Source organism: Polypterus senegalus, chromosome 13 (genome assembly GCF_016835505.1).
Source record: "Polypterus senegalus isolate Bchr_013 chromosome 13, ASM1683550v1, whole genome shotgun sequence".
NCBI classification, from domain to species: domain Eukaryota; kingdom Metazoa; phylum Chordata; class Cladistia; order Polypteriformes; family Polypteridae; genus Polypterus; species Polypterus senegalus.
In genome coordinates this window covers 53,009,888-53,035,502 of record NC_053166.1, presented here as the reverse complement: position 1 = coordinate 53,035,502, position 25,615 = coordinate 53,009,888, and the positions used below count along the sequence as shown (strand labels likewise).

At 38.2% G+C, this 25,615-nt stretch overlaps 1 protein-coding gene across 2 annotated transcripts; it reads left to right on the top strand.

Moving 5' to 3' along the window:
• Nucleotides 1-5,276: 5,276 nt before the first annotated feature.
• Nucleotides 5,277-13,727, top strand: LOC120542705 (interleukin-17B-like). Of its 2 annotated transcripts, none has more exons than XM_039775329.1 (3): nucleotides 5,277-5,482; nucleotides 7,567-7,880; nucleotides 12,791-13,727. In XM_039775329.1, the coding sequence occupies exons 1-3, from the start codon at nucleotides 5,438-5,440 to the stop codon at nucleotides 13,047-13,049; spliced, it is 618 nt and encodes a 205-aa protein (XP_039631263.1). In that variant the 5' UTR covers nucleotides 5,277-5,437; the 3' UTR covers nucleotides 13,050-13,727. The 2 variants fall into 2 exon arrangements, with proteins under 2 accessions (XP_039631263.1, XP_039631264.1); XM_039775330.1 differs by lacking the exon at nucleotides 5,277-5,482 and adding an exon at nucleotides 6,072-6,569.
• The last annotated feature ends 11,888 nt before the right edge of the window (nucleotides 13,728-25,615 follow it).

Sequence of the window (25,615 nt, the reverse complement as noted above, 5' to 3'; positions counted from 1 at the left end):
GTTAGGTAGCCTGAATTTTGAGCAAGTGGGTTCCATCCAATATAATATCAAAGAGGTTACTGAGTGGATAAGGGTTTAGGTAGTGATATATGTGAAAAATTGCATAAAGAGAAACCTGACCATGAAATAAAACATCCATCCATCCATTTTACGATCCCACGTTACCCATTTTAGGCTCACAGATAGTATCCTTATTTATGAGACAGATATCAACACTGATCAGAATGCTATTTCTTTACAGGATGCACTAATATACTCCCAGCCACTATTAGCTTAATGTGCATGTATTTTAGCAATAGATTGATGCTAGAAAAAACACAAAACACATGGACATGAAGAGAATGTGAAAGATCCACACATACAGTAACCAGACTGAGATGTGAACCTATGATTTTTTAATTATGACGCTATAGTTTTATATACTGTAACACATAGCCCATCCACTAATCTGTTTTTAACACGTTTATCCAGTTTAGGGTCATGAGAAGCCATTGCCAAACCCAACAGCATTGGGTGAAAAGAGGAAACAACCTTGCATGAGGTATGTTGAGAGCAGGGCACACGCATACACACTTTAGAGTCCCTAATTATATTAATCAACAGACAACTTTTTGATAATGTAAAAAAGAACTTACAATTAGAATTTGATTGGTGACTGTAATTATAGGAATTTATTGATGTATCATTGAAAACATATTAAAATTCTATAATAACACTGAATCCAGAATACAAAAGTTACACGGGTCAGCAAAAAGTTTGTCATTGAACAACTTAGGTATCCTTTAAAAGTACTTTTTCATTCTAGTTTCAGAAACAGACTCAGAATTTTTAATCATAGTTATAGAGTTATCTTTTTTGTAGGCTGCATATTAAGTATATGTGAACCTTATCTGAGGTATATGGATTTTGTTAAAGTTAAATTCCAGAAAAAAATGTTTTTATAGCTGTTTGTGAACATTTTATAATTTTCCCCACTAAGCTTAGACTTATGAAGAACTTTATTAAAGCAATGTATCAAAATGGACTTGGATTCACATATGTAAGAAGGACATTTCATAGGATTAGTAATGCCAAGATTAAAGAATGAAATTTCTTAGGACATCAGATTAAGGAAAAAGCTACATGACAGTCCTGTCAAAGTATTTACAGGAACTTATTGGGGAATCAAAAGGCAGATAACTACCAAAAAGTAGTGGATAATCTTTTGAATTCAAAGAAAGCCATGTAGTTGTAACATGTCTTAATTAATTTCCTGGTTTCTCATCTGGACTTTTTCCCTAGAAATCTCTCAGTGGTCAGCAATGAACCTGTTGAAAGGTTTCTTCAGGACATTTTTGAACTGGAAAAGTGATACCAAGGCAAGTGAGAATCCAGTATGCTTGCTGACCACTGTTGGACCATTTTGAGGGAAATTCCTGAAGCCAAGAACACTCTTAAAAATAAGGGTCCTTTAATGGCACTTTACTGGGCTGTGCGGTTCCCACTTTGACAAAAAACATTTTATTCAGTGAAGGATTCTTTATATATGAAATTTGTTTTTTGGGCTTTAAAAAGGTTGCTAATTTGTGAACAAAACAGAAATCTGTAGTTACTAGCGCAGGATACCTTTTAAAATCATGAACATATTGGTATTTAACAAATCTATTCATGGTTATTTTTGGAACCTGTTATGGAGGTGGTGTCTGCAGCAATGCTCCTAACCTCTCCCTTTCTCTCACTCTTTGAATCTAAATAAATCAAAGTTCTTGAATCTTTCATGCAGATAGTTCCTTAAAGGAATCACTAACACCTTTATTTTTAAGAGTGTACAGCAGAAAATTGTACACTTATACTTTTAAGGTTCAGAAACTCAGCATATATAACGTAAATATGCTTTGATTATACATTTTAATTGTGTGTCATCTAAAATCCTTATGAGATAGTGAACGTCTGATTGAATATTTAAATTCAACACGAAAAAAATGATAAGATTCACCTGTATTGATTCATGTGGCAAAAAAAAAATAAAAAAAAATTCAAAAGTGCATTAGACCGTTAGGATCTAGTGATCATAAAACTGTACATTGCCAATGTTTGTACTGAACAAACCCATCAAAAATCAAAGTGTGAAATTTAATAAAAGGAAAAAACAGTTTTCACCAAGAGGTTTCTAACAGGTGTGACAAAACCTTTAAGAAATAAACTAGAAGATTATCATACAGAGTGTCTTTTCATAAAATACATATTTATATTTGTATGATTTAATCTATTTCTCTGATTTTTGGAAATATCTCTACCTGTTGTTTTATTTACCAAACACATCCTGAATATGATTTACTGTTCTACTTTTTTAATATTATTATTTTGATTACAGTAGTGTTTTGCACTTAGACGGCGCCCGTGTAACCTTAATGCATAATACAAAAATAAATACATACGATTCAATTGTGCTGTTTTAATTGCGTTTTGGTCCACAATGCCCTGTGCATAAACTATACGAAACCACGAATTAGTCATCGAGGGGCATTTCCCGAACGCGCCTACCTCGGGTCACCGTCAGAGCACAGGCAAAGAGCAACAATATGTCTGCAAACATCCCGATGCTTTTCAACAGATGTTCCTTTACACTCGTTTGTCAACAGCAGATTAGAACCTGGGCTCTAGTCCGGATGTGACTGAAAGGCTGGGCCAGACATCAATATTGATACGGTGAGGCGGATTAACGACGTAATATGAGTTGCGCGGCCAGCACCACGGGCGCTTCCTGCGTTTTCTTTTGTTCCGAGCCTCCACTTCATAAGAAAACATCTATTCATTCAAGAAAGACTTTGTTATCACTTGGAAGTGTTTACTTTACCTTAGTTTTTTCCCCTTCGATTCATTTTTATTTGCTGTTCTTTCGGATTGTAGGAAAGTTATTTTGCTTGTCTTGATTTGTATTGTCCTAATTTGACTCACTTGATTGCCTAATTTCTCATGATAGCAATGAAAATAATCTGTTTGAAAATATTCACAAGACAACATCTGAATGACAAAGAGTCAATTCAGGAAAATAACACAAAATCACGGTTGAAATTTCATTGCAGTAGCTCAGGGAACAACACGAAAGTCCACAATGGAGTAAAAATGTAGTCAGTAGACAAAACTTGAATGGGTGGAAATGAAGAGGAAAAGTAATAAGGGGTAAAAGTGCACCGAGGAATAACAAAAAAAAAAAAAACAAAAAAAAAACCAATCCATTCATGTATTTAAACCAACGCACTTTTATTTATTCACTCAATATAGCGATTTTCCTTTGGTTGATTTTTTTTCCGAGGTGTTGGACTTTAATTCTGACAACAAACAAACAATAACGTACTGAACATCCTAAAACACAGGACAACGGGCTATAGGGCTCAGCATTATCCCCACAGGGCACACCGTTGCAATCAATCCGAGCAACATTAGCGTCATGGCCACACAGTTCTGCTTCTATGTTGAGTCTGTTCCTGTATATATTTTAAGGAATGATGAAGGTTACCAAACGCTACTAATCAATATTAATGAACAAATGCTACATTTTTATTTTACTATTAATAATTGTTAGTATTTATCTTTTACCCTCAATATAGTGCCACACCACGGCAGTGTTCATCAGTGTTGAGCGCCAGATACTTTGTTCATTACACTTCTCTTGGGTAAGATCATTATCCTTTAAAAACTGTTCACTGTTGCCACACTTGATGAAATTAATATGTGACCTTTCAGGCCTGTCATTTTTATTGGCTCCCCTGTAGCTGGCATAGAGGGTGCTGATTTACACAATGGACTTCCAGCTCATTCTGTAGCTATCTCATCCCCATAGGTTAATGTAACTTGTCAGCGTTGTTACATAGCCCTCCCTTCGAAGTTGCTGCAGGGTCGACTTCCATCTCCTTGCAACGTCACACAAACTCTTCAAAATGATGAGGTAGTCTCTTTTTCTGCAGTGTTTGTGTAACCAGTGACAAAGGTACATTAGCAAGAGGCTTGAACGCTTTGTTGTCAGATGGTACCATCAGGGTTGTTGAATGCTGCGTCATTAGATGGTGCAGCAGGGATGTTGAGTGTTGCACTGTCAAGGAATGCAGCAGAGATGTTTAATTCTACATATCTTTGTAGTGAAATGTCCACGTGGATAGATGAACCTCCTTGTGTGCTGCTGCAGATTTTTCTCATCGCTGTCTTCTTTAAATGAACTGCACTGCAAACGGTGTTCCAGATGTGGGTCTCAGCTTCAAGACTTTCCAGCAACAGATAAGTTAAGTAAGTCCATTTCATGCTTCAGGGGCGCTTGGGACTTTGTGAACTGTATGTCTTATCCTTGTGCCACTTCTAATACCAATGTAGCACCCGGGCTGAGTGAAAATATAGACTCTTTGCTCTGTAAATCAATCTTTTGAGCAGCTCGCCATCCTTTAAAGGGTCACTCCTGTTGCTGGATGGACGGAATTCATATTTAGCTTTGTAGGTTTACCGGTTTTATAGATTACCCTACATCCACTCTGTAGCTGGCCATTTACAGTACATGATGGAATGCCAGCTCATAGTTGAAGTGTCTCATCTCTGGGCTGATACAACTTGTCAGCACCATTGCAATATATTCTTCTGGTGATTTCTAAAACAGTTCTTAAAATGATGGTACACCATAAATGCTTATTAATATTGTTAGTACATATGACCTGAGGTGTGTGTGTGGGGTAGACACACTGACTGCTGAAATGAGATGATGAGAAAGACAGCACAGCATCCACCTATACAGTACACCCTTAAAAATAAAGCTGCCAAAATGGTTCTTCAGAGCAATGGGGGAATTGTTTTTACATTTATTTATTTGGCTGATGCCTTTACCCAAAGCGACATACAACTTTTGAGATACAATTGATTGCATTTCTTTTCTTTTTCCAATTGGAGTACAGGAAGGTGAAGTGACTTGCTGAGGGTCACACACAGGGGTGTCAGTGGCAGGATTTGAACCCACAGCCTCAGAGTTTGAAGTCCAAAGCCTTAACCGCTCTGGTACACTGTCTCCAAAAAGACCCATCTTCTTGAAGGTTCCAGAAAGAACCTTTATTTATCAAGCATGTAAATGGCTCCATGCAGTAAATAGCCATAGATGGTAAGTTATTTGTGAAGTACCAATGGGTCATGATTTTTAAAAGATCTTTGCTGCATACAATAAACCAGGCTAAGTCCAAGTTTGCACAATCTGTCAGTGTCCTGTTAAACATGCACATATTTCAGGTTTCTTCTGTCCAAATTAGGAAGTTTTTCAAAGCACAAAGAAACAACTTCATGTGCAAAGAACTCTTCCCAGAATGAAATGTTTCTTTGTCAAGCAATGGAGCTACGAAGAACCACACAGCATTAACGAACCACACAGTGCCATTAAAGAACCCTTATTTGAAGAGTGAAGGAGCACTGGGAGACGTAGCCGAACATGGAGCCGGGCTCAGCTGCTGCATGTGTAAACAACGGTCCCTTTGTAAGGAACACTTTTTTTCTCGTTATTTATTTATGTATCTGTTTCTTTAATTAATTATTTTGTTTCCTTGTCTATCACCTGACAGCTGTTAGGGTCAATAAGGACCAGCTTTATGCAACGATTACAGATCATTTTGAGTTATGCTTATTTAAAAACGACGCGATGCAATTTAATGGACATATTCACAATTTGGAATTCATTAATTAATTTGGAATTAAGAATGTCAGCCTCTCCAGAACTGCGGTCGTCCCCAAACTAAAAACCATTGCCTTCGCCCGCTGTCACCGTTTGTGTAGTGCATATTGTAGACAAGTGCCGTGAATGTATAGCGCACTCAGAGCTCGAACTGCTGCCGCACAGGATTTAACCAGTGACTGGACTCGGGTTCATCACAAGTTGCTTTTATGTACACAACCACACCCACATCGGCCTTTTTAAAATTGAAAATAAACTTAATTGCAGGGCGTTTGGAACTGGGAGGGATCCCCTCCGAACAAGGTGTTCACAGATCCCAGATAAGTTAGCTGCGAACTGAACAGGAGCTGTGATGTGAAACTCCAACGCGGAAGCGCCAACCTTTTTTTAGAGCGTTTTTTTGCATTAATTTTTACCAACAGCGTACAACAATCGTCTTCACTATATACATTTTTAATAACGAAGTTCGTAATATAAATAGTAACGCGGACGAATAATTTTATATAACTAAAAGCTGATCACCGCGTAAATTTTATTTACACGTACACATTAACCACTAAGTGTTTTTTTTTTTTAACTAGAAGGGCATACTTTACTAACTAAAAAGGACACAATGAGGAAAGAAGACGTGCAAACCACAGCGCGTCACTCAAAGGACGTGTTACATCCCCATCTTCAGCAAAACAATACACATCTGTTGAAAGATGTCACTGAATATTAGCTGAACACACGTGGTTTCATGGTCATTTACATATTTCTTTGCGCTTGATATGGAGGATTATTATTCCCTACTAGGCAAATTCTAAATTTATGGTACTTGATCGCAGACTTCCCGCCGGAGAAGCAGCAGTCAGTCCAGTACAACATGAAGCTTAATCGACGTCCACTGTTGGTGAGTCGCATTTTTTGACTTCTTTCATGAAAGTGATTAATGTCTTTTCAATAATTAATTTTAACAATGATGACACTTTTGAGACAGAGATTCTTCGTAAGAGTGCGTTTATCTTGCACTCACTTGATAAATAATGCATTAAAGCCAAAATGCTCACTATTTTGTAAATTAAAAGAATAAAATCCATTAAACGATAAAATTCTGTATATTGATGCTTAGTCACAAATATTCTGCATCCGTGTTTTCCAATACAGATTTTTTTCGTCGCAGAAAAAACAGCTCTTTATAGCTTGAGGCACATAAGACAGAAACTTGACGAAACTCCATGTTATGCATATTAAAGTGTTTGTGTCGTATTTTTCCCCTTTTCATGATCCATTTTGTACTGTAAGGTTGCGAACGGACGGAATCCAAGACTGGGACTTGCATTCGATCATTAATTTGCACTCTGTCTTGCTTTCATACACACCCGCACATTCCGTGTTATTTAGGGTAAATGAGCTGAAAATAAATTTGTCTTCCTCTCGAAAAAATATACCGGAAAGTTCATTCAAATATGTGCAATACTATGAGGCAGCAACCACCGCAAAAAAAAAAAAAATAAATAAAAATAATCAAAAATCTAATTCTATAGTATGGATTAATGTGACTAACAAATACAGGGTAATGTCTAATTGTGCTGTTGTTATTATAAAGTGTGTTTATATACATATACATAAAGTGAATACAAAGACATTATAAAAACATTACGAACATAAATATTAAAGCTCATTCAGAAAATACACATTTCTTATATAATGTTTCTGTTCTCATCTATCTATCTATCTATCTATCTATCTATCTATCTATCTATCTATCTATCTATCTATCTATCTATCTATCTATCTATTATATAGTGCCTTTCTATCTATCTATCTATCTATCTATCTATCTATCTATCTATCTATCTATCTATCTATCTATCTATCTAACATGTTGTCCCTGATCTCAATTCCAGCTGCTGCTGCTACTGTCATTTTGCCTTTCGATCGACCCTCTTGTCAACAACAAACGCAGAAAAACGGACAATAACGAGAAAAAGAAGGCTCGAGGCATTGAATCAGTGACGACCAATAACAGACCGGCGGATCCTGTAAATTCAGTGACTACTCTGGGGAAAGGAGAGCGGGTGCTGGAGGAAGACTTCGAGCGTAGTATAGACGACATGGTGCAGCAGTTACGAAACAACAGCGAACTGTCCGGGAATAAGTGTGAAATCAGCCTGCGGATCTGGGTATCGAATCGTAGGAGTCTGTCACCCTGGTCTTACAGGTAGGTTTAAGAAAATGCACTCAGTCTTTAGTTTGGTAAGGAATTTTGATATTTTTATAGGTCGTTTCTGTTCCACCCCAAACGCTTAAAACATCCCTTAAACGCATACATTCACAGAGCAAATTATTAGGAATATCTGAACATTTTCTTTTACATGCAGTTATAAAATCATGTGGCATCAGCACAATGCATAAAATAATGCGGATACAGGTCAGGAGCTTCAGTTAATGTTCACACCTGTGGCATGTTTGTTGGTGGCAGACGGGTTGATTAGAGTTTACTCAGAATGCTGAGAAAAACAAAAAAAACATCCAGTTAGTGGAGGTTCTGCAGATGGAAATGCCTTGTTGACAAGAAAGATCGGGGTTGTGGGGTGGGATGGAGGGGTTGGGGACTTTGGCCAGACTGCTTTGAGCTGACAGAAAGGCTCAGATAACCACTGAGCTGACAGAAATGCTCAGATAACCACTCTGTACAATTGCGTTGAGCATGAAAGCTTCTTAGAATGCAAAACTTGTCAAACCCTGAAACTGATGGACTACAACAGCAGAAGATCATGTAAGGTTCCACTCCTGTCAGCCAAGAACTGAATGCTGAGGCATCAGTGGAAACAGGCTCACCAAAACTGGGCAGTGGAAGACTGGAGAAACGTAACTTGTTCTGATAAATCTTGATTTCTGCTGAGATAAACAGACGGTAGGGTCAGAATTTGGCCTAAGCAGCATTGATTTATTCACCCAACCCACCTTGAGTCAACAGTCCAGGCTGGTGGTAGTGGAGATGTAATTGTGTGGGAAATGTTTTCTTGTTGCACTTTTGGCCTGCTAATACCAATCAATCATTGTTTGAATACCGGAGAATATTTGAAAATTGTTGTTAAGCATGTGCATCCCTTAATGGTCACAATCTTCTAATGGCTACTTTCAGCATGATAACACACCATGTTACAAAGTATAAGTTGTATGACCATGACAAGGTGTTCAGTATTCTTCAGTGACCTTCCCAGTCACTGGATCCCAATTCAAACAGAACACCGTTGGCATGTGAAAGTGCAAGAGATACAAAGCCTGAATGTGCAGCTGACAAATCTGCAAAAATTACGTCATGCAATCCTAAGAACATGGACCAGAATATTAAAGGAATGTTTCCAATATCTTGCGGTATCTATGCCACAAATAATTTAGGCTGTTTTAAAAGACCCTAGCCAGTATAAGTATTATGTTTCTAATTATTTGCTTAGTGAGTATTCATTAAATATTAAACATTATTCATAATTCAGCCTATTGTTAAGGGTAAGTCCTACAGAAGTAGGGAGGACAAAAATATTCAAATCAGAGCCACTATTCAAATGTGGCAGCACTGAGACTGAACATGGAGTAATAAATCACACAGCAAAGCAGGGACATTTCATATGCTTCATTTTTCAGATGTTTTAAAAAGTAATTTATAAAAGTTTGTGCTTAATTATTTTTGTGGTTGTTGCATCTGACTTTATTTTGCTACAAACAGACCATGAACAGAGAAAATGGTAGCATCCTCTTTGTTGCACAACGAAGAGTCACAAAACACATTACTAGATTTTTCAGCAGAGCACGTAATCATTACATTAAATTAGCACAAGCATGCATATTGCTGTGTATATTTCCATCTGAAAATATTGATACTTTACCCTTAGCAGAGTCATTATGAAACAGAACTCGCTCCAGCAACAACAGGCACAAGACAGAAAGCAGTCCCCGATGTGGATTTCATTCATACTGGGACACTTGAGAATCAAACCCTTTCAGAAAAGCCTGGATGACGAGTGCTATACGACTTCGGCCAGTGGCTTCATGGCCAGGACCAGTACGCACCTCAAAGCCCATAAAGACAAAGTGGAGGCTGGAGAATCGACAGACTGATAACTCCAAGGTCACTATCCACTGTTTGTACCCAGATATGTCCCACATTAGGACAGCACACAAGGCCAAAGGGAGAAGCCACCGGAGCTTAGTGGCAAATACAGTAAGCTGCTTCCAGGAACCTATCTGTAACTCAAAGCCTACAGGGCCAGGGGAGCCTGAGCAACGAGGATCAAGCATCAAGTCCTCAAATTCTAACCCAACTCCAAAGCACATGAGGCCATAGGGGAGGCTGGAGAAAGATAGCAAACAAGCAGATAACTCTATAGGGCCCTATCCACCATCTGTAAGCAGATACAGCCCTCACAACAATACCAAAAACACCTGCTGGGATAAGGGGTGATGGCTCCAAGTCTGGATGGACAGTGCCTTCTTTCTTCCCAACCACTCTCCTGTGCATTTTGGAGAATAGTTTGTGAATGGAGTTAACCTCACAAAAACCTAACATATTTTTGGTATTGTGGGAAGAATCCATGTGAGCACAGGGAGAACATGTAGACCCCACACAAAAGGCAACGTAGCAAGGTCAGAAATTAGGGTCAATTTATTAATGGGGTTGCAATCTTACTTGGTGTAAAATCATCAGTCAATCATTGTGTAACCTTCTTAGTCCTAAACAGAGTTGCGGTGTGGGTTGCTGGTGCTGGGGCCTATTCCAGCTAGAATAAGGAATCAATCCATCCTAGAGCAAACACACACACAACAAACCACACATTAGGGCTAATTTAGAATTGCCAATCCACCTAACCTGCATTTCTTTTGACTGTTGGAGGAAACAAAAGCACATGGAGGAAACCCATACAGACATGGAACAATGAGCAAACTCAATGCAGGGAGGACCCAGGGTGCAAACCCTGGTCTCCTTTCCGTGAGGCAGCAGCACTAGCACTGCATCACCCCCTTGTGTAAAATTAATCATTTAAAACTGAACTGAGCAGCACAATGGCACAGCAGTTAGCACTGTTGCTTCATGGCTCTTAGAAACTGGGTTTCAGTCCCAGTCTGGGTAATGTTCTTATGAAGCTGAATGTTGCCCGTGTCTGAATGGGTTTCTTAGTTTCCAATAACATCCTACTGTTATGTATTTTAGGTTTATCTGTCTCTCTAAATTGCCCTGGTATGACAATAAATCAAAGATCTCTTCATAGAAGAAACGTACTTACTAACACTTTGATTTTCTTTTGTAATTTCTCTAAGTGAAAGACATACACTTCTAAAGATAATAATGTGCTGTCACATTTCATTTGTTAATTGCCATTATCTTGCCATTATCATTGGAAGTTACAACTTCCTACAGTAGTAGAGTGTTGTACCGTGTTAGCCATAGATTGATACAGGAGAAAGTAGGGAGAAATGACACCTTTTATTGGCTAACTAAATAAATTACAAATGCAAGCTTTCAAGGCAGTTAAGGGCCTTTCATCAGGCACCTTACAAATCTAATTTGTAATCAATAGTTGTAATCTGGGTGGCACAGTGGTAGCGCTGCTGCCTCACAGTTAGGAGACCTGGGTTCGCTTCCCGGGTCCTCCCTGCGCGGAGTTTGAATGTTCTCCCCGTGTCTGCGTGGGTTTCCTCCCACAGTCCAAAGACATGCAGGTTAGGTGGATTGGCAATTCTAAATTGGCCCTAGTGTGTGGTTGTGTTTGTGTGTGTCCTGCGGTGGGTTGGCACCCTGCCTGGGATTGGTTCCTGTGTTGGCTGGGATTGGCTCCAGCAGACCGACGTGAGCCTGTGTTTGGATTCAGCAGGTTGGAAAATGGATGGATGGATACTTGTAATCTATTGAACAAGGCCCATTTGTAATATTCTGATATTTCCCTTTTTTCAGTTTTTGCTAACCAAAAGTTTAAATTTAAACCTCTAGATGTTCATGGCTTACCTTTTCATCATTTTAGATCATTCATTTCATTTCAACTGATTACATCTGAAGAAAAACTGGAAAAACTGAGGTGTTGTAAAACTTTTGACCGGTAGTGAAAGGATGGTATAGTGGTAATGCTGCTGTAGTCCTCACTACATGGAGTTTGCGTGTCTCCTGGGTGCTCCAATTTCCTCCCACTGTTCAAAGGCATGCAGCTTAGATGGACGGGTGTTGCTGAATTGGTCACTGATGTGTGCATGTGTGTTCACCCCCATCCAGGGGGTCATTATAGCCTTGTACCCAGCTTTCCAGGAAGCCTGTTGTGGATAAGTGAGTTTAGAAAATGGTTGTTGCATATAACCTGGACTCTTAAAAAGACATGTAGACTGGAAATCATAATGATGACTAATAGAAACACTCGGACCCACGGTTCTCAAGGAAGTGCATGACCATTCTGGTCCGGGAATAACATGGCGGAGAAAGCCTGTACCCACAATTCTTTGGTTGTGTATGACTGTCTGTTGCGCTCGGAGTGAATGACTTGTGTTTATGATGCTCAAATCATGTGGCTGACCTCTCATTTTGGTATGAACACTTTATTTTGTGATCAGAATGTAAGACTTTTGGTTATCAGTCAGCCTGTGCAGTGTGCTTCACTGTCAGCACCGTGTACACTTGCAGCCATTGTCTTCTTGTCAGCTGGGACAGGTGCCCCCTTCTACACTTTTCATGGCTGTGTCTGTGCAGCTGTTGGTTAGCCATGGCAAACCACCATACCTCTCAACTGAGACCAAGGTAAAGCCGGAAGACCCAGTGGTTTATGAGTTTTTGTGTGACAGATGGACGACCCTTACCATTTTGTATATTGTGTATCCTATACAACAATTACCAGCGCCCAAGATTACAAAACTAGACAGTGCATTACGGTGACCATGCAATTAAGGTTCTTCTAGGAAGAACTTGCATAAATGTGTGCAGCGTCACATAAAATCCTAGAAGTAAGGCAACCATGCCAAGCAAGTGTGCACCTTTTTCTGGCTATTCTATCTTTATGGAAACTAAAAACATGAAGGTACTTGGTGGGATGTCTGTGCACTTTAAATGGATTGTTTTCTTATTGTAAACTGCTTTGTGTCTCGTTTCAGGGTCAATCATGATGAAAACCGAATCCCAGTTGACATTCCAGAGGCTCACTGTCTGTGTTCAGGATGCATTAACCCTTTCACAATGCAAGAAGATCGGACCATGACAAGTGTGCCCATTTACACCAAAATCCCAGTTAAAAGAATTTTGTGCAGCCGCGTTAGTACTGGTAGAAAGCAAAGAAAAAGAAAGAAGAACTGCATGGAGGAATATAAAGCTGTAATGGAAAGCATTGCTGTAGGCTGTACGTGTATCTTCTAAGCTCCATTCGGTGCTTTCCTTGTGAATGTGGTTGTCCTGTTAAATTATCGTGAACTCTTTTAACAAATCACTCTGCCTACACATGAGCTTTTATCATTCTCTTAAAGCACAGGGCAGAGTAGAGAAAAATGACTATCAAAACAGGAGGCGTTCATTTTTTTTCTTTATCCCTTTAATTAACTAAAATATATTGAGAAAAACTCACGCCTTCAAGATATGAATAACCTGTGTATAGTGCAGGGCCTGTGTAAGTTTTTAATTCTTGTTGGAAAGGCTACAACGAAATGGTACATCATCGTTTTTATTTTCCCCAAAATATGTTTCTTTTAACTGGGGGCACCTATTCTTCTTCACTTTGTCAGTTCTACTACTTACCTCCAGTAGTGACTTAATAGTGGAACTTCTGGATATAAAGAAAGGGGAGATTGCCAAGTTCTGTTCATTGTTACCAAATACTGGATTATGCAGTATAAACATCTTCATTAAAGCAAAATATAATTAGAAAAATTTTTAAAATTAAAAGCCCAAATTCTGGAAGAATCAATTTAAAGCATTCTTGTTATTTTCTAGTATTAGTAATATACAAATCAGTTCGTTCATGAATGTTGTCATTTTTGTTATTTAGAGAGGAAATTCTAACCTAAATACAATTTATTTATACAATACAATATATTTTTGAATAGCTCAAAATCACACAAGAAGTGTCGCAATGGGCTTTAACAGGCCCTTCCTCTTGACAGCCCCCCAGCCTTGACTCTCTAAGAAGACAAGGAAAAACTCCTAAAGAAAATCCTAGTAGGGAAACAAATGGAAGAAACCTTGGGAAAGGCAGTTCAAAGACAGGCTCCTTTCCAGGTAGGTTGGGCGTGCAGTGGGTGTCAAAAAGAAGGGGGTCAATACGATATAATACACAGAACAGAACACAAGTAATCCTCAATACAGTATAAAAATAAAAATATTACAAGTACAGAGCAGAATTTAACAGTAGATGATATCCTATAATATGATTTGGATTTTTTTTAAAGTCCTGGAGACCTCAGCCCTCAAACTGCCTCCCCCTACTGGCCATTCCACTGCTGAGACAGTGCTGGGCAAGCCAGTCCAATGAAAGGACCCTTCTACCCCACGATTCCTGCGATCCTCCATCAGGGATGACTTTACCTTAGGCAGGCAAAACAACTTGGCAGTTGGGCCACATTTGAGTACCAAGAAGAGAAATAGAATAGGTGAGGGTTAGTATCAAATTATAACTATCATGTTACTTATGTTTTAGTGCTAATAGATAGATAGATAGATAGATACTTTATTAATTGCAAGGGGAAATTCACATACTCCAGCAGCAGCATACTGATAAAAAACAATATTAAATTAAAGAGTGATAAAAATAGAGTTATAACAGACAATAACTTTGTATAATGTTAACGTTTACCCCCCCAGGTGGAACTGAAGTTTCGCATAGTGTGGGGGAGGAACGATCTCCTCAGTCTGTCAGTGGAGCAGGACAGTGACAGCAGTCTGTCGCTGAAGCTGCTCCTCTGTCTGGAGATGATCCTGTTCAGTGGATGCAGTGGATTCTCCATGATTGACAGGAGCCTGCTGAGTGCCCATCGCTCTGCCACGGATGTTAAACTGTCCAGCTCCGTGCCTACAATACAGCCTGCCTTCCTCACCAGTTTGTCCAGGCGTGAGGCGTCCCTCTTCTTTATGCTGCCTCCCCAGCACACCACCGCGTAGAAGAGGGCACTCGCCACAACCGTCTGATAGTACATCTGCAGCATCTTATTGCAGATGTTGAAGGACACCAGCCTTCTAAGGAAGTATAGTCGGCTCTGTCCTCTCCTGCACAGAGCATCAGTATTGGCAGTCCAGTCCAATTTATCATCCAGCTGCATTCTCAGGTATTTATAGGTCTGTAACCCTCTGCACACAGTCACCTCTAATAATCACGGGGTCCATGAGGGGCCTGGGCCTCCTAAAATTCACCACCAGCTCCTTGGTAATGATGACAACAGAGCTGCTGTACAGTTAATCAGCAGCTCTAGCCAGGATATGCTAAACTGAAGTAGCGAGTCTTCAGCCGGGATTTGAAAGCTGAGACTGAAGGGGCATCTCTTATAGTAGCAGGCAGACCATTCCACAGTTTAGGGGCCCTGTAACTAAAAGCTCAACCTCCAACTATTATTTTATTAATTTTTGGAACCGGCATCTTGAGATCTTAATGTGCGCTCTGGTTTGTATCTCATGATAAGTTCAGACAAGTAAGCCAGACCTTGGCCATTTAATGCTTTAAATGTATTCATTTCAACAATTTACAGTAATTCAGTGTTGCAATAATAAACCTGCTAGACACCTGTATTAAAAAATAAATATGAAGTGATACACAAAAATATAGATGACAGTGTTGGAAAGGTGCATATAAATCAATTTCATTTTTATACACCACATGATTTATCACTCATTTTAGATTATTTAGCATTTACCTTTAATGATGTCTCAGCACATTGTTTTCTTATTTACTGATATTTGTGTTTCTGACAGCCTTGCCAAATTACATGACTAATAAGTAATGGCTTATTTTTATTTTTTTACAAATTTCATTCATTTTTTTTCTAAACCCATTCCAGAGCAATGTCACAGGGAAGCTGGAGCCTATCCCAGCAAGCGCCGGGTGCAAGGCAGGAAGAATCGCTGGCCAGAGTGCCAGCCGGGTGAACACGCACACATACATCATGTTTTTGGACTGTAAGAGCCAATCTTAGAAAGTTAATGCTTAAAGTTAAATCCATATAGTGTTTACTTAACTCATATAGAAGAATAGCTATAAGAATATGGTAGTCTTTTACCCCCTGTAAGTTAATATGAGATAGAACTTTCTTGCTGTATCTGAAGTACAGTGTGTTCAGTGTGTGTTAGGAATTAGTCCCATGGCTAGCATGGACTGAAAGACCATTTTGCAGTTTGCAAATGGGATATGCATACAGTTTTTTGACTGTTTAGAAATGGTTCAGCTGTATAAGCAAACTTAAAGAATGAAACAAGATAAATAAGCTTTAAACTGAACTTTTCTTAAACAAGAACATTTGTTTTGCTATATCAATTTTTTCTCTGTTTTTGTGTGAATTGTTTTACTTTGGATTTTTACTAAAGCTTTTAAAAATGAAGATATTTTGTCTGTGGAATAATTTCAACGTGTCAAGCTACTGCTGAATCCCATGAAGCAAACTAAAACTGCAGAACTTTTAAAATTTTGAGTAAACGCAGCTACATGGACTGTCACATGAACCTGGAGCACCTGGAGGAAGTCCACACGGACACAGGGAGAACATGCAGGGTCCAAGAAAAGAACACCCAGAGTCACTACCTCTGAGCCACTGTGAACCTCTTTAAAATTTTCAGTTATTAAAAAAAAATCTTTTCATTTTAAACAACAGCACACATTATCTAAACAAGGCACTCTATGCAGTTTTTTAAAAAGGTGCATATTTATTATAAATATAACTATGATGGGAGCTGTTCAACATGGGAAGATTCCTCAACAAATTTCATCTTCAGAAACCATCCATCCATCCATCCATTATCCAACCCCCTATATCCTAAACTACAGGGTCACGGGGGTCTGCTGGAGCCAATCCCAGCCAGCACATGGTGCGAGGCAGGAAACAAACCCCGGGCAGGGTGCCAGCCCACATACACACACCAAGCACAATTTAGAATCAGCAATGCACGTAACCTGAATGTCTTCGGACTGTGGGAGGAAACCCACGCAAACACGGGGAGAACATGCAAACTCCACACAGGGAGGACCCGGGAAGCGAACCCTGGTTTCCTAACTGCAAGGCAGCAGCGCTACCACTGCGCCACCCATCTTCAGAAACATCTCAGTTAAAAACGAGTGCATTTATATAAGTTTAATATATCTCAGTTTTTATATAGAAAAGAAAAATGAACACTCAGAATCTGTAGTACTAGGGTGTTATACCAGGTTAGTCATTATGAATGTAGTGAGAAGTCAAGCAAAATGAGATCTTCTATTGGCTAACTAAAAAGATTACAATATGCAAGTTTTCGAGGCAACTTAGCCTCCTTCAAGATGTAATACAGAAACTGGAGGTCCCTGTGTTTATATAGACACCAGGACAGATACCACATTGGAAAAGTGAGACATCTTAAATGTAAAAAATTAATAGACCTCTTCAGGCTAAGATTCATTTAACAAGAGAGAAGAACAATGTAAGGTCAAGATCTTTGGATAAGATAACTGTCCAGCAAAGTCTTTTGAAGTTTCTGTCGAGTTTTTCAATACAAAGTGGGTCTGTAGACAGGTTGTCTGTGTCAGTCTGAGAGATGCAAACAGTCCTCATATCTGGCCATACAATTCTTTAAAACTATTTCAACCATGTTGTAATGTATTAAAGTTTAGCATGAGTTTAACTTCCCATTCTTTTCTCTCTTGCTGTGTTCTGAAGTTGCCCATAAGCACTGTAACTTTAAAGTCCCTCTCACAGTGTCCATGGCTGTTGAAGTGGGCTGCTACAGGAACATCTGTGTTGCCACACTTGATGTGGAACCTGCGGAAATTCATTCTCTGGCGGATTGTTTGTCCGGTTTCTCCCACATAGAGTGCAGTGTCAGGACATTTCATACAGAGAATGAGGTAGACCAAATTAGATGATCTGCAGGAAAATGATTCCTTTATGCAATGTTCTAGTCGGCAGGATGGTATAACTACGCAGTCTGTATTATAACTGTGAGCACATGGTTTACATCTTTTCTGTAGGCAGGGAGTTGTGCCACTTTCTGTTGGTTTACCTGGGGTGCTTCGGACAATTAGTTGCTGCAGGTTTGGCGGTTGTCTCTATGCCAGGAGGGGAGGTCCTGGAAATACATTTTTTCAGTGTTTCATCATTGTGTAGCATTGGCTGAAGTTCTTTCATAATTTTTCAAAGTGCTTCAAGATGTGGTTTCATGATGCAGTTTTTGTTTTTATATTCCCAGAAGGTTGTCTCTGGGTATGGCAGTACCTCTTCTTATTTGAGTGTCCGTTGTTTTGGGGGTATAACTTTGTCTGATGAAATCTTGTCTAAGATCCTGCAGTTGTTTATCCCGGTGTGTCGGGTCTGAGCAAATATGGTTGTAACGTAGTGCTTGGCTGAAAATAATGGAGTGCCTTATATGCTTGGGGTGGAAGCTGTCACTTTGAATATTTCATCTATGCTTGTAAAACTTAATTCTGATAAACTAAAATGAATTGATGCATTCATTTTTAAGATCAACTTAATGCAAAAGAGAATCAAGGTGGGATGATGCCTATCACAGCAGCATTGGGTACAAGGTAGGAACAAACTCTGGACAGGAAGCCATTTCATCTCAGAAAATCCAAGTTAAACTGCTTAATTTTCCTTTTTACATTTTTTGTATATTATGTAGATTATTCATACACTTTTTTAGAAAATTCAAGAAGAACCATCAATTTTAGTTGAAATGTACGAGCGTAGTGAGTAAAAACACTATTTGCTGCTTAAATTATTACACTAAATTAGAAACTACCCCTTTCTATTATAGAAACATAAGGGCATAATCATGAGAAAAGGGCAGGTCAAAGCATTTCATATTAAATCAAAATTATCCTATACAAAAATGTAAGCTGTACATTGGTTATAGCATGTACAAGCTTATTACTTCTTAGACTGAAATGTATGTTAGTAATAAGACAGAAATCACTTAGTTTACATAATGTTTTATACACCTGGACCACCCCAATATACTTTAACAAATGTAGAAATCATCCAGATGTTCCCAGATCTAACTACAACATACTGTTTTTTAAAAATAATGTACTTTATTTACTATGCTTTAGGAATTTATTATGTGTGATGATGTTCTGGAGAAAAAATAATTTCCAATACTAAGGGACCTGTAAACATGTCATTCTTTCATTGCCAAAGACATTTTCAGGTATACAAAAAAACTAAACATAATTCCACTGAATCAGGAGGGACTTTTCTTAATTTATATTTAAATTAGAATTGTCTCAGTAGGAGGCATAAGAGAATACTAAACAGAGGATAAGCAACATCGGCAAACCTATTTTAAGTGTAAGGCTACTACAATTATTTTGTGCATAGCATGTGGGGTATCATTTCAAGGTCAGTGGTTACCAATATGTTATTTTTGATTTTTTTTTCTAGAGTATTTAGACTTAAACATTTAAATTGAAGCTAAAAGTTTAATATTTTAAATATGTGACGCAACTATTCTTGTTTATTCAGATGAAAAAACGTTACAAGACTGCTTACATTTGTGTGAATACACACAATGCATTTAAATGGCATCAGAAAGGGTGATATATATTGAGATATACAGTAGGCCAACAGGTATTTAGATTTGTTTCCCAAAATGATTCCATTTCAGGCAAAGTAGGTTTAAATTATCATTTTGCCCTACGAATTGCCCTAAGTAATGTGTTTTCAGCAGTTTTTTTAAAGTGCTCTACTGTATTTGCCTGGCGAATTCCTATTGGCAGGCTATTCCAGATTTTAGGTGCATAACAGCAGAAGGCCGCCTCACCACTTCTTTTAAGTTTAGCTTTTTTTAATTCTAAGGAGACACTCATTTGAAGATCTAAGGTTACAATTTGGAATATAAGGTGTCAGACATTCCGATATATAAGATGGAGTGAGATTATTTAAGGCTTTATAAACCATAAGCAGTATTTTAAAGTCAATTCTGAATGACACAGGTAACCAGTGGAGTGACATCAAAACTGGAGTAATGTGTTCGGATTTTCTTTTCCCAGTTAGGATTCTAGCAGCTGCATTATGCACTAGTTGCAAATGATTCATGTCTTTTTTGGGTAGCCCTGAGAGGAGTGCGTTACAGTAATCTAGTCGACTGAAAACAAAAGTGTGAACTAATTTCTCAGCATCTTTCAGTGATATAAGAGGTCTAACTTTTGCTATGTTTCTTAAGTGAAAAAATGCTGTCATAGTGGTCTGATGAATATGCGATTTAAAATTCAGGTCACAGTCAACAGTTATACCTAAATTCTTTACCTCTGTCTTGACTTTTAATCCTAATGAATCAAGTTTATTTCTAATAACCTCATTAGATCCATTATTGCCAATCACTAACATTTCTGTTTTCTCTTTATTTAGCTTGAGAAAATTAATATTCATCCATTTAGAAACACAAGTAAGACATTGTGTTAGTGAAATAACAGAGTCAGGGTCATCAGGGGCTATTGATAAATACAGCTGTGTGTCATCAGCATAGCTGTAGTAACTCATGTTGTGCCTCAAGATAATCTGACCCAATGGAAGCATGTAAATTGAAAAGAGCAGCAGACCCAGGATAGAGCCTTGTGGAACACCATATAGAATATCATGTGTCTTTGAGTTATAGTCAGAGTTGGCCTGTAAAGCAAGTCATTATTTTTTGTTTGATAGAAACAACCTATTAATGTTACTACATTTCACCTTGTATACACAATATATTCACAGCTTTTAAGTTAATTAAGCAGGTAACAATTTTAACTGACATGTATTTTGTTCATAACAATTACTTAAGAATGCTTTGAAATCACTTCACCGTATAAGAAAATACCCACATGATGTACCATTGACCCATGTTCAGATCAAATTATGCAAGACATTAAGCTTTTTAGGGATCCTCCTTATTTTCGACCCTCTAGACCTGAAAAACAGTCATTTTTAGGCCATTTCTAGACCAATTGTGTGCAGGAAATTGCACCCTGATGATAAAGAATAAACTAATAGGTGCCTTCAGTGAAAAGATCAGGAGGACAAAGATCATGCACGTCACCCCTAATGGTATGTGAAAGGTCAAAGTTACTCCTATTCACAAGACTTTCAAAGAACAATGCTCAGTAATATAGGCATGTGGAGTGTCTTTCGTGTTATTTCAAGGTTGTTGCTTACAAATATATTTTTGATATTTGAGTCTTTACTGGTGGTCCTAGCCCCTAAGAGCCACTTCCGGAAGGCTACAAATGATAAATTTTAAACATAAGAATGTGGGGTATCATTTTAAGACTATTTCAAGGTCAGTGATTACCAATATGATGTTATTAATTTTTTTTCTAGAATACTTAAATATTTAAATTGAAGCAAAATGTTTCATATTTCAAATACCTGATGCAACTGTTCTTGTTTACTATGTACTTCAACCTCATGAAGTAAATCATTACATTTCTTATGAACACCTAATTTAGAATTTGTTTTATATATTGGTCATTGTAGGTGAAAAATGGATTAATTATATAGTGGTGTAATCTTGTATACAAATTACCAGTTTCGGTGGGTGCTGCAGAATGCTTGTAGATAACACATGGCATTTCAAACCTGTGTCAGGCATAAACAGACTAAGAAAGACGCAATTGCACCAGCTTGGATACTGACTGAAAGTTCTGTACATGCAGATTTAAACTTGCAGTTCAGTGAGAAAAAGACAAGTCAGTTGACTCCTGCTTTAAAGATGCTCAAAAGAGAGTCAGCTGCCAAGTGCCCACAACATGATATTATCCAGATATTTGGGTCATGATGATATTTGGATTTTTATGTGGTAAAATATTTTAAATATTGTAATTTACTACTTTCTTTTTATCTAAGTTAAAAGTTGAAGCTCTATCTGTATAGGCAATAAGGTATAGATCTATGACATATGAGAAAAAACTTGAATTTATCCATCCCATTTAAATATCTAATTGTGGAAGCATACAGGCATTCTGTACAGTTATCTTACGTAACCCGCACACATTAGCACTTCAGCTTTGCCTGTAAGAGATGAGCTCTAACAATTATAAAAGAACTGTCAACCAAAATCTGAGAGTAGAACTACTGCTTGACAATATACAAATAAACAGGTCAAAATCCAGAGGCTACATAAATTTATGCTGCTATGAGGTACATATAAAGCATTAGCTTGTTGTTTTTGTAAAATTTTCATGCACAAGCAAAATTTGTTGAGTATTGCACATTTCCATCATACTAACAACGCTTCCACCTTAATTATTAGCTACTGTACGTGATAAACACATTCCTTCTCATTTTGCGCTTGCAGACCTTCACAGCAGCTCAAACCGGATTTACATTTTACACAGACCAATCAAGTCCTGCGGTGGGTTGGCATCCTGCCCAGGATTGGTTCCTGCCTTGTGCCCTGTGTTGGTTGGGTTTGGCTCCAGCAGACCCCCGTGACCCTATTCGGATTCAGCGGGTTAGAAAATGGATGGATGGACAGACCAATCAAGACAGGAACAAAAAGCATCCATGAGAGTCTGTCAACACTGCTGCATGTAACAAGTCATTTTAAATGAGGTTTCGTGCGTCTACACTTTTTCTTCACTAACAGTTTTATGCACAAGTGGGATTCTAGATTTAGTACACATCAAGTCCTAAAATATCATGCCAAAATTATATGCAATCCAATATGCTGATTACATTGCAAAACATTGGATATATGTGTGGTGCATTTAATTTTGGCATGGTTTTATCATGTCATAATAAAAAAAATACTTCAACCACATGATTGATTACTTTCCACTACTGGATGCAATTTTCATGTCAGTTTAAAATGCAATATAAAAGCGTATTGCAATTAAACTCATGTCCATAGATCATACATCATATCTAAAAGCAATGCAAGAGTATTACATTTCGCTTAGCAGCTGCTCCGAGTGTTTTGCATTTTAATTTAGGACCAGGCATTAATCATGCCAAAACTGAATGTATTTAATTTTGGCACAAATAATATTCCATATTTAAACACATTCCTAGTTTCTAGTGTAGTATGCAAGAGAACTTGACTTTCGTATTACAATGTTTGCAAACTTTGATTCATAACAGCAATGAAGTCAAAATGCAAGTTGGCCTAAACAAAAATAGTACATTAGGCATTGGAAGCTCTGCAACACTTCTAATATTAGCAGTGCGCCATCTACAGAAATGTGGTGGCAGTTAATTTTGCAATGTTCTAAAAACTGCACACCCCTAAAGTTAGCATTGTCCAGAGTTTCCTGTAACTACAAATGACACAAAAATGAAAGTACAAAAAGTACTACTATCACAACAAAGTAATACTACAGTGTTCTGTTGCATTGATCATCTGCACCCGGCAGTACATCATTCATTTTACAATTGCTAACTCACACACCCATGCTCACTGCACGAATGTTACTGAATGAAGAATAACATACGGCTGTTTCGGCCTGCATTAAAAAATCAAAAAAATTGTAAAGACTTTACATATACTGTATCCAGCAGGCATAAGCAACAGCTAGGACAATGAATTGGTTTTAAATGCAACATAATACTATGTTAAATCACTAAATCTATAAGATGAAATGGAAAATTTAGTTGGTAAAGGATCATTTTTGATGACTAACAGAAGTTATATGCACTGTAACACAGAGTTCAACTAAACGTTACAATAAAAGTTGTCATCTCTTAAGTCAGGGGTCCTCAAACACAGTCCTGGAGGACCGCCAGTGGCAGCCGGTTTTCCTTCCAACTAGTTTCCTAATTTGAAGATAGTCCTAGCTGATAATGAGACTTAGTATTTAACTATTTGGCTTGTTAGTGCTTAATTTATACAAAAGAAATTTTGATTAGTTTGATTGGTTTTGAAAGTTTCCTTCTCTGAGAACATGTGTTTTGTGGACGAGAACAGATTTAAACTTAATGCTCCTTCCAATTCCCCTCTCATTTATTTCTAAATATTTTTAACACAGACACTTTGTGTGCATATGCACAGGTTTAAAAGGAAGCACGTTAGCTAGAGAGCTGCTGGTTTCCTGGGGCCTCAAGTATAAACAGTGCGTACGCACAAAAATGTTGCGTACAAACGTTTTCACATTCAAATCACGATGCATAAGACCTAAACTTGGCGTAAAGCCACACACATATCCATGGTACCTCATACCGTGGCGGCACCCAGCATCAAAGCTGTGCTACTGTTCCAGTGTGGTTTCCCTTTCTTTCTTAGATCCACATCCCTGATGCGGCTTTATAAATACACTGAAATTAACCGCATATTGTTTATTAGTTTAATGCATCTGATTGTAATTAACCTGTAACAATATAATGGTCCACAGAATGGTCAAACTACACTGTGTGCACAATTATTAGGCAAGTGAGTATTTTGACCATATCATCATTTTTAATGCGTATATTCCAACTCCAAGCTGTATTAACTTGAATGCTTATTGGATTTAAGCACGTTAGGTGATGTGTATTTGTGTAATGAGGGAGGGTGTGGCCGAAGGAGATCAACACCCTATATCAAGGTGTGCAGAATTATTAGGCAGCTAGTTTTCCTCAGGCAAAATGGGCCAAAAAAGAGATTTAACTGACTCTGAAAAGTCAAAAATTGTAAAAAGTCTTTCAGAGGGATGCAGCACTTTTGGAATTGCTAAGATATTGGTGTGTGATCACAGAACCATCAAACATTTTGTTGCAAATAGTCAACAGGGTCGCAAGAAACGTGTTGAGAACAAAAGACGCAAATTAGCTGCCAAAAATTTGAGAAGAATCAAACGTGAAGCTACCAGGAACCCATTATCCTCCAGTACTTTCATATTCCAGAGCTGCAACCTACCTGGAGTGCCCAGAAGTACAAGGTGTTCAGTGCTCAAAGACATGGCCAAGGTAAGGAGGGCTGAAACCCAACCACCACTGAACAAGAAACATAAGTTGAAACGTCAAAACTGGGCCAAGAAATATCTGAAGACAGATTTTTTTCAAAGGTTTTATGGACCGATGAGATGAGAGTGACTCTTGATGGACCAGATGGATGGACCTGTGGATCAGTAATGGGCACAGAGCTCCACTCCAACATGGAGGTGGGGTACTGGTATGAGCTGGTATTTTTAAAGATGAGCTAGTTGGACCTTTTTGCATTGAAGATGAACTCAAAATCAACTCCCAAACCTACTGCCAGTTTTTCAAGACACTTTCTTCAAACAGTGATACCGGAAAAGACCATGATTTTTATGCAGGCCAATGCTCCATCACTTGCATCGAAGTTCTCCACTGCGTGGCCAGCCAGTAAAGGCCTTAAAGATGAAGGAATAATGACATGGCCCCCTTCCTCATCTGACCTAAACCCTATCGAGAACTTGTGGGCACTTCTTAAACGCTAGATTTACGGGGGAGAAAAACAATACACCTCTCTGAAGAGTGTCTGGGAGGCTGTAGTCACTGCTCCACAAAAAGCTGATCGTCAACAGATCAAGAAACTGACAGACTCCATGAATGGAAAGGCTTATGACTGTTATTGGAAAGAAGGGTGGCTATATTGGTCATTGATTGATTGATTTATTTTTTTTGAAATGTCAGAGATGTTTATTTGTAAATTTTGAGGTGTTTGTTTATTATTCTCACTATAACAGATGAAAATAAACGAGTGAGATGGGAAAATTTTCATTTTTCCTTTAGTTGCATAATAAATCTGCACACTAATAGTTGCCTAATAATTGTGCGCACATATGTATTCCCCTGATGATGTTCACACTCACATTTCCGTTGTGAAACATTCAGGTTTCAGGTTTA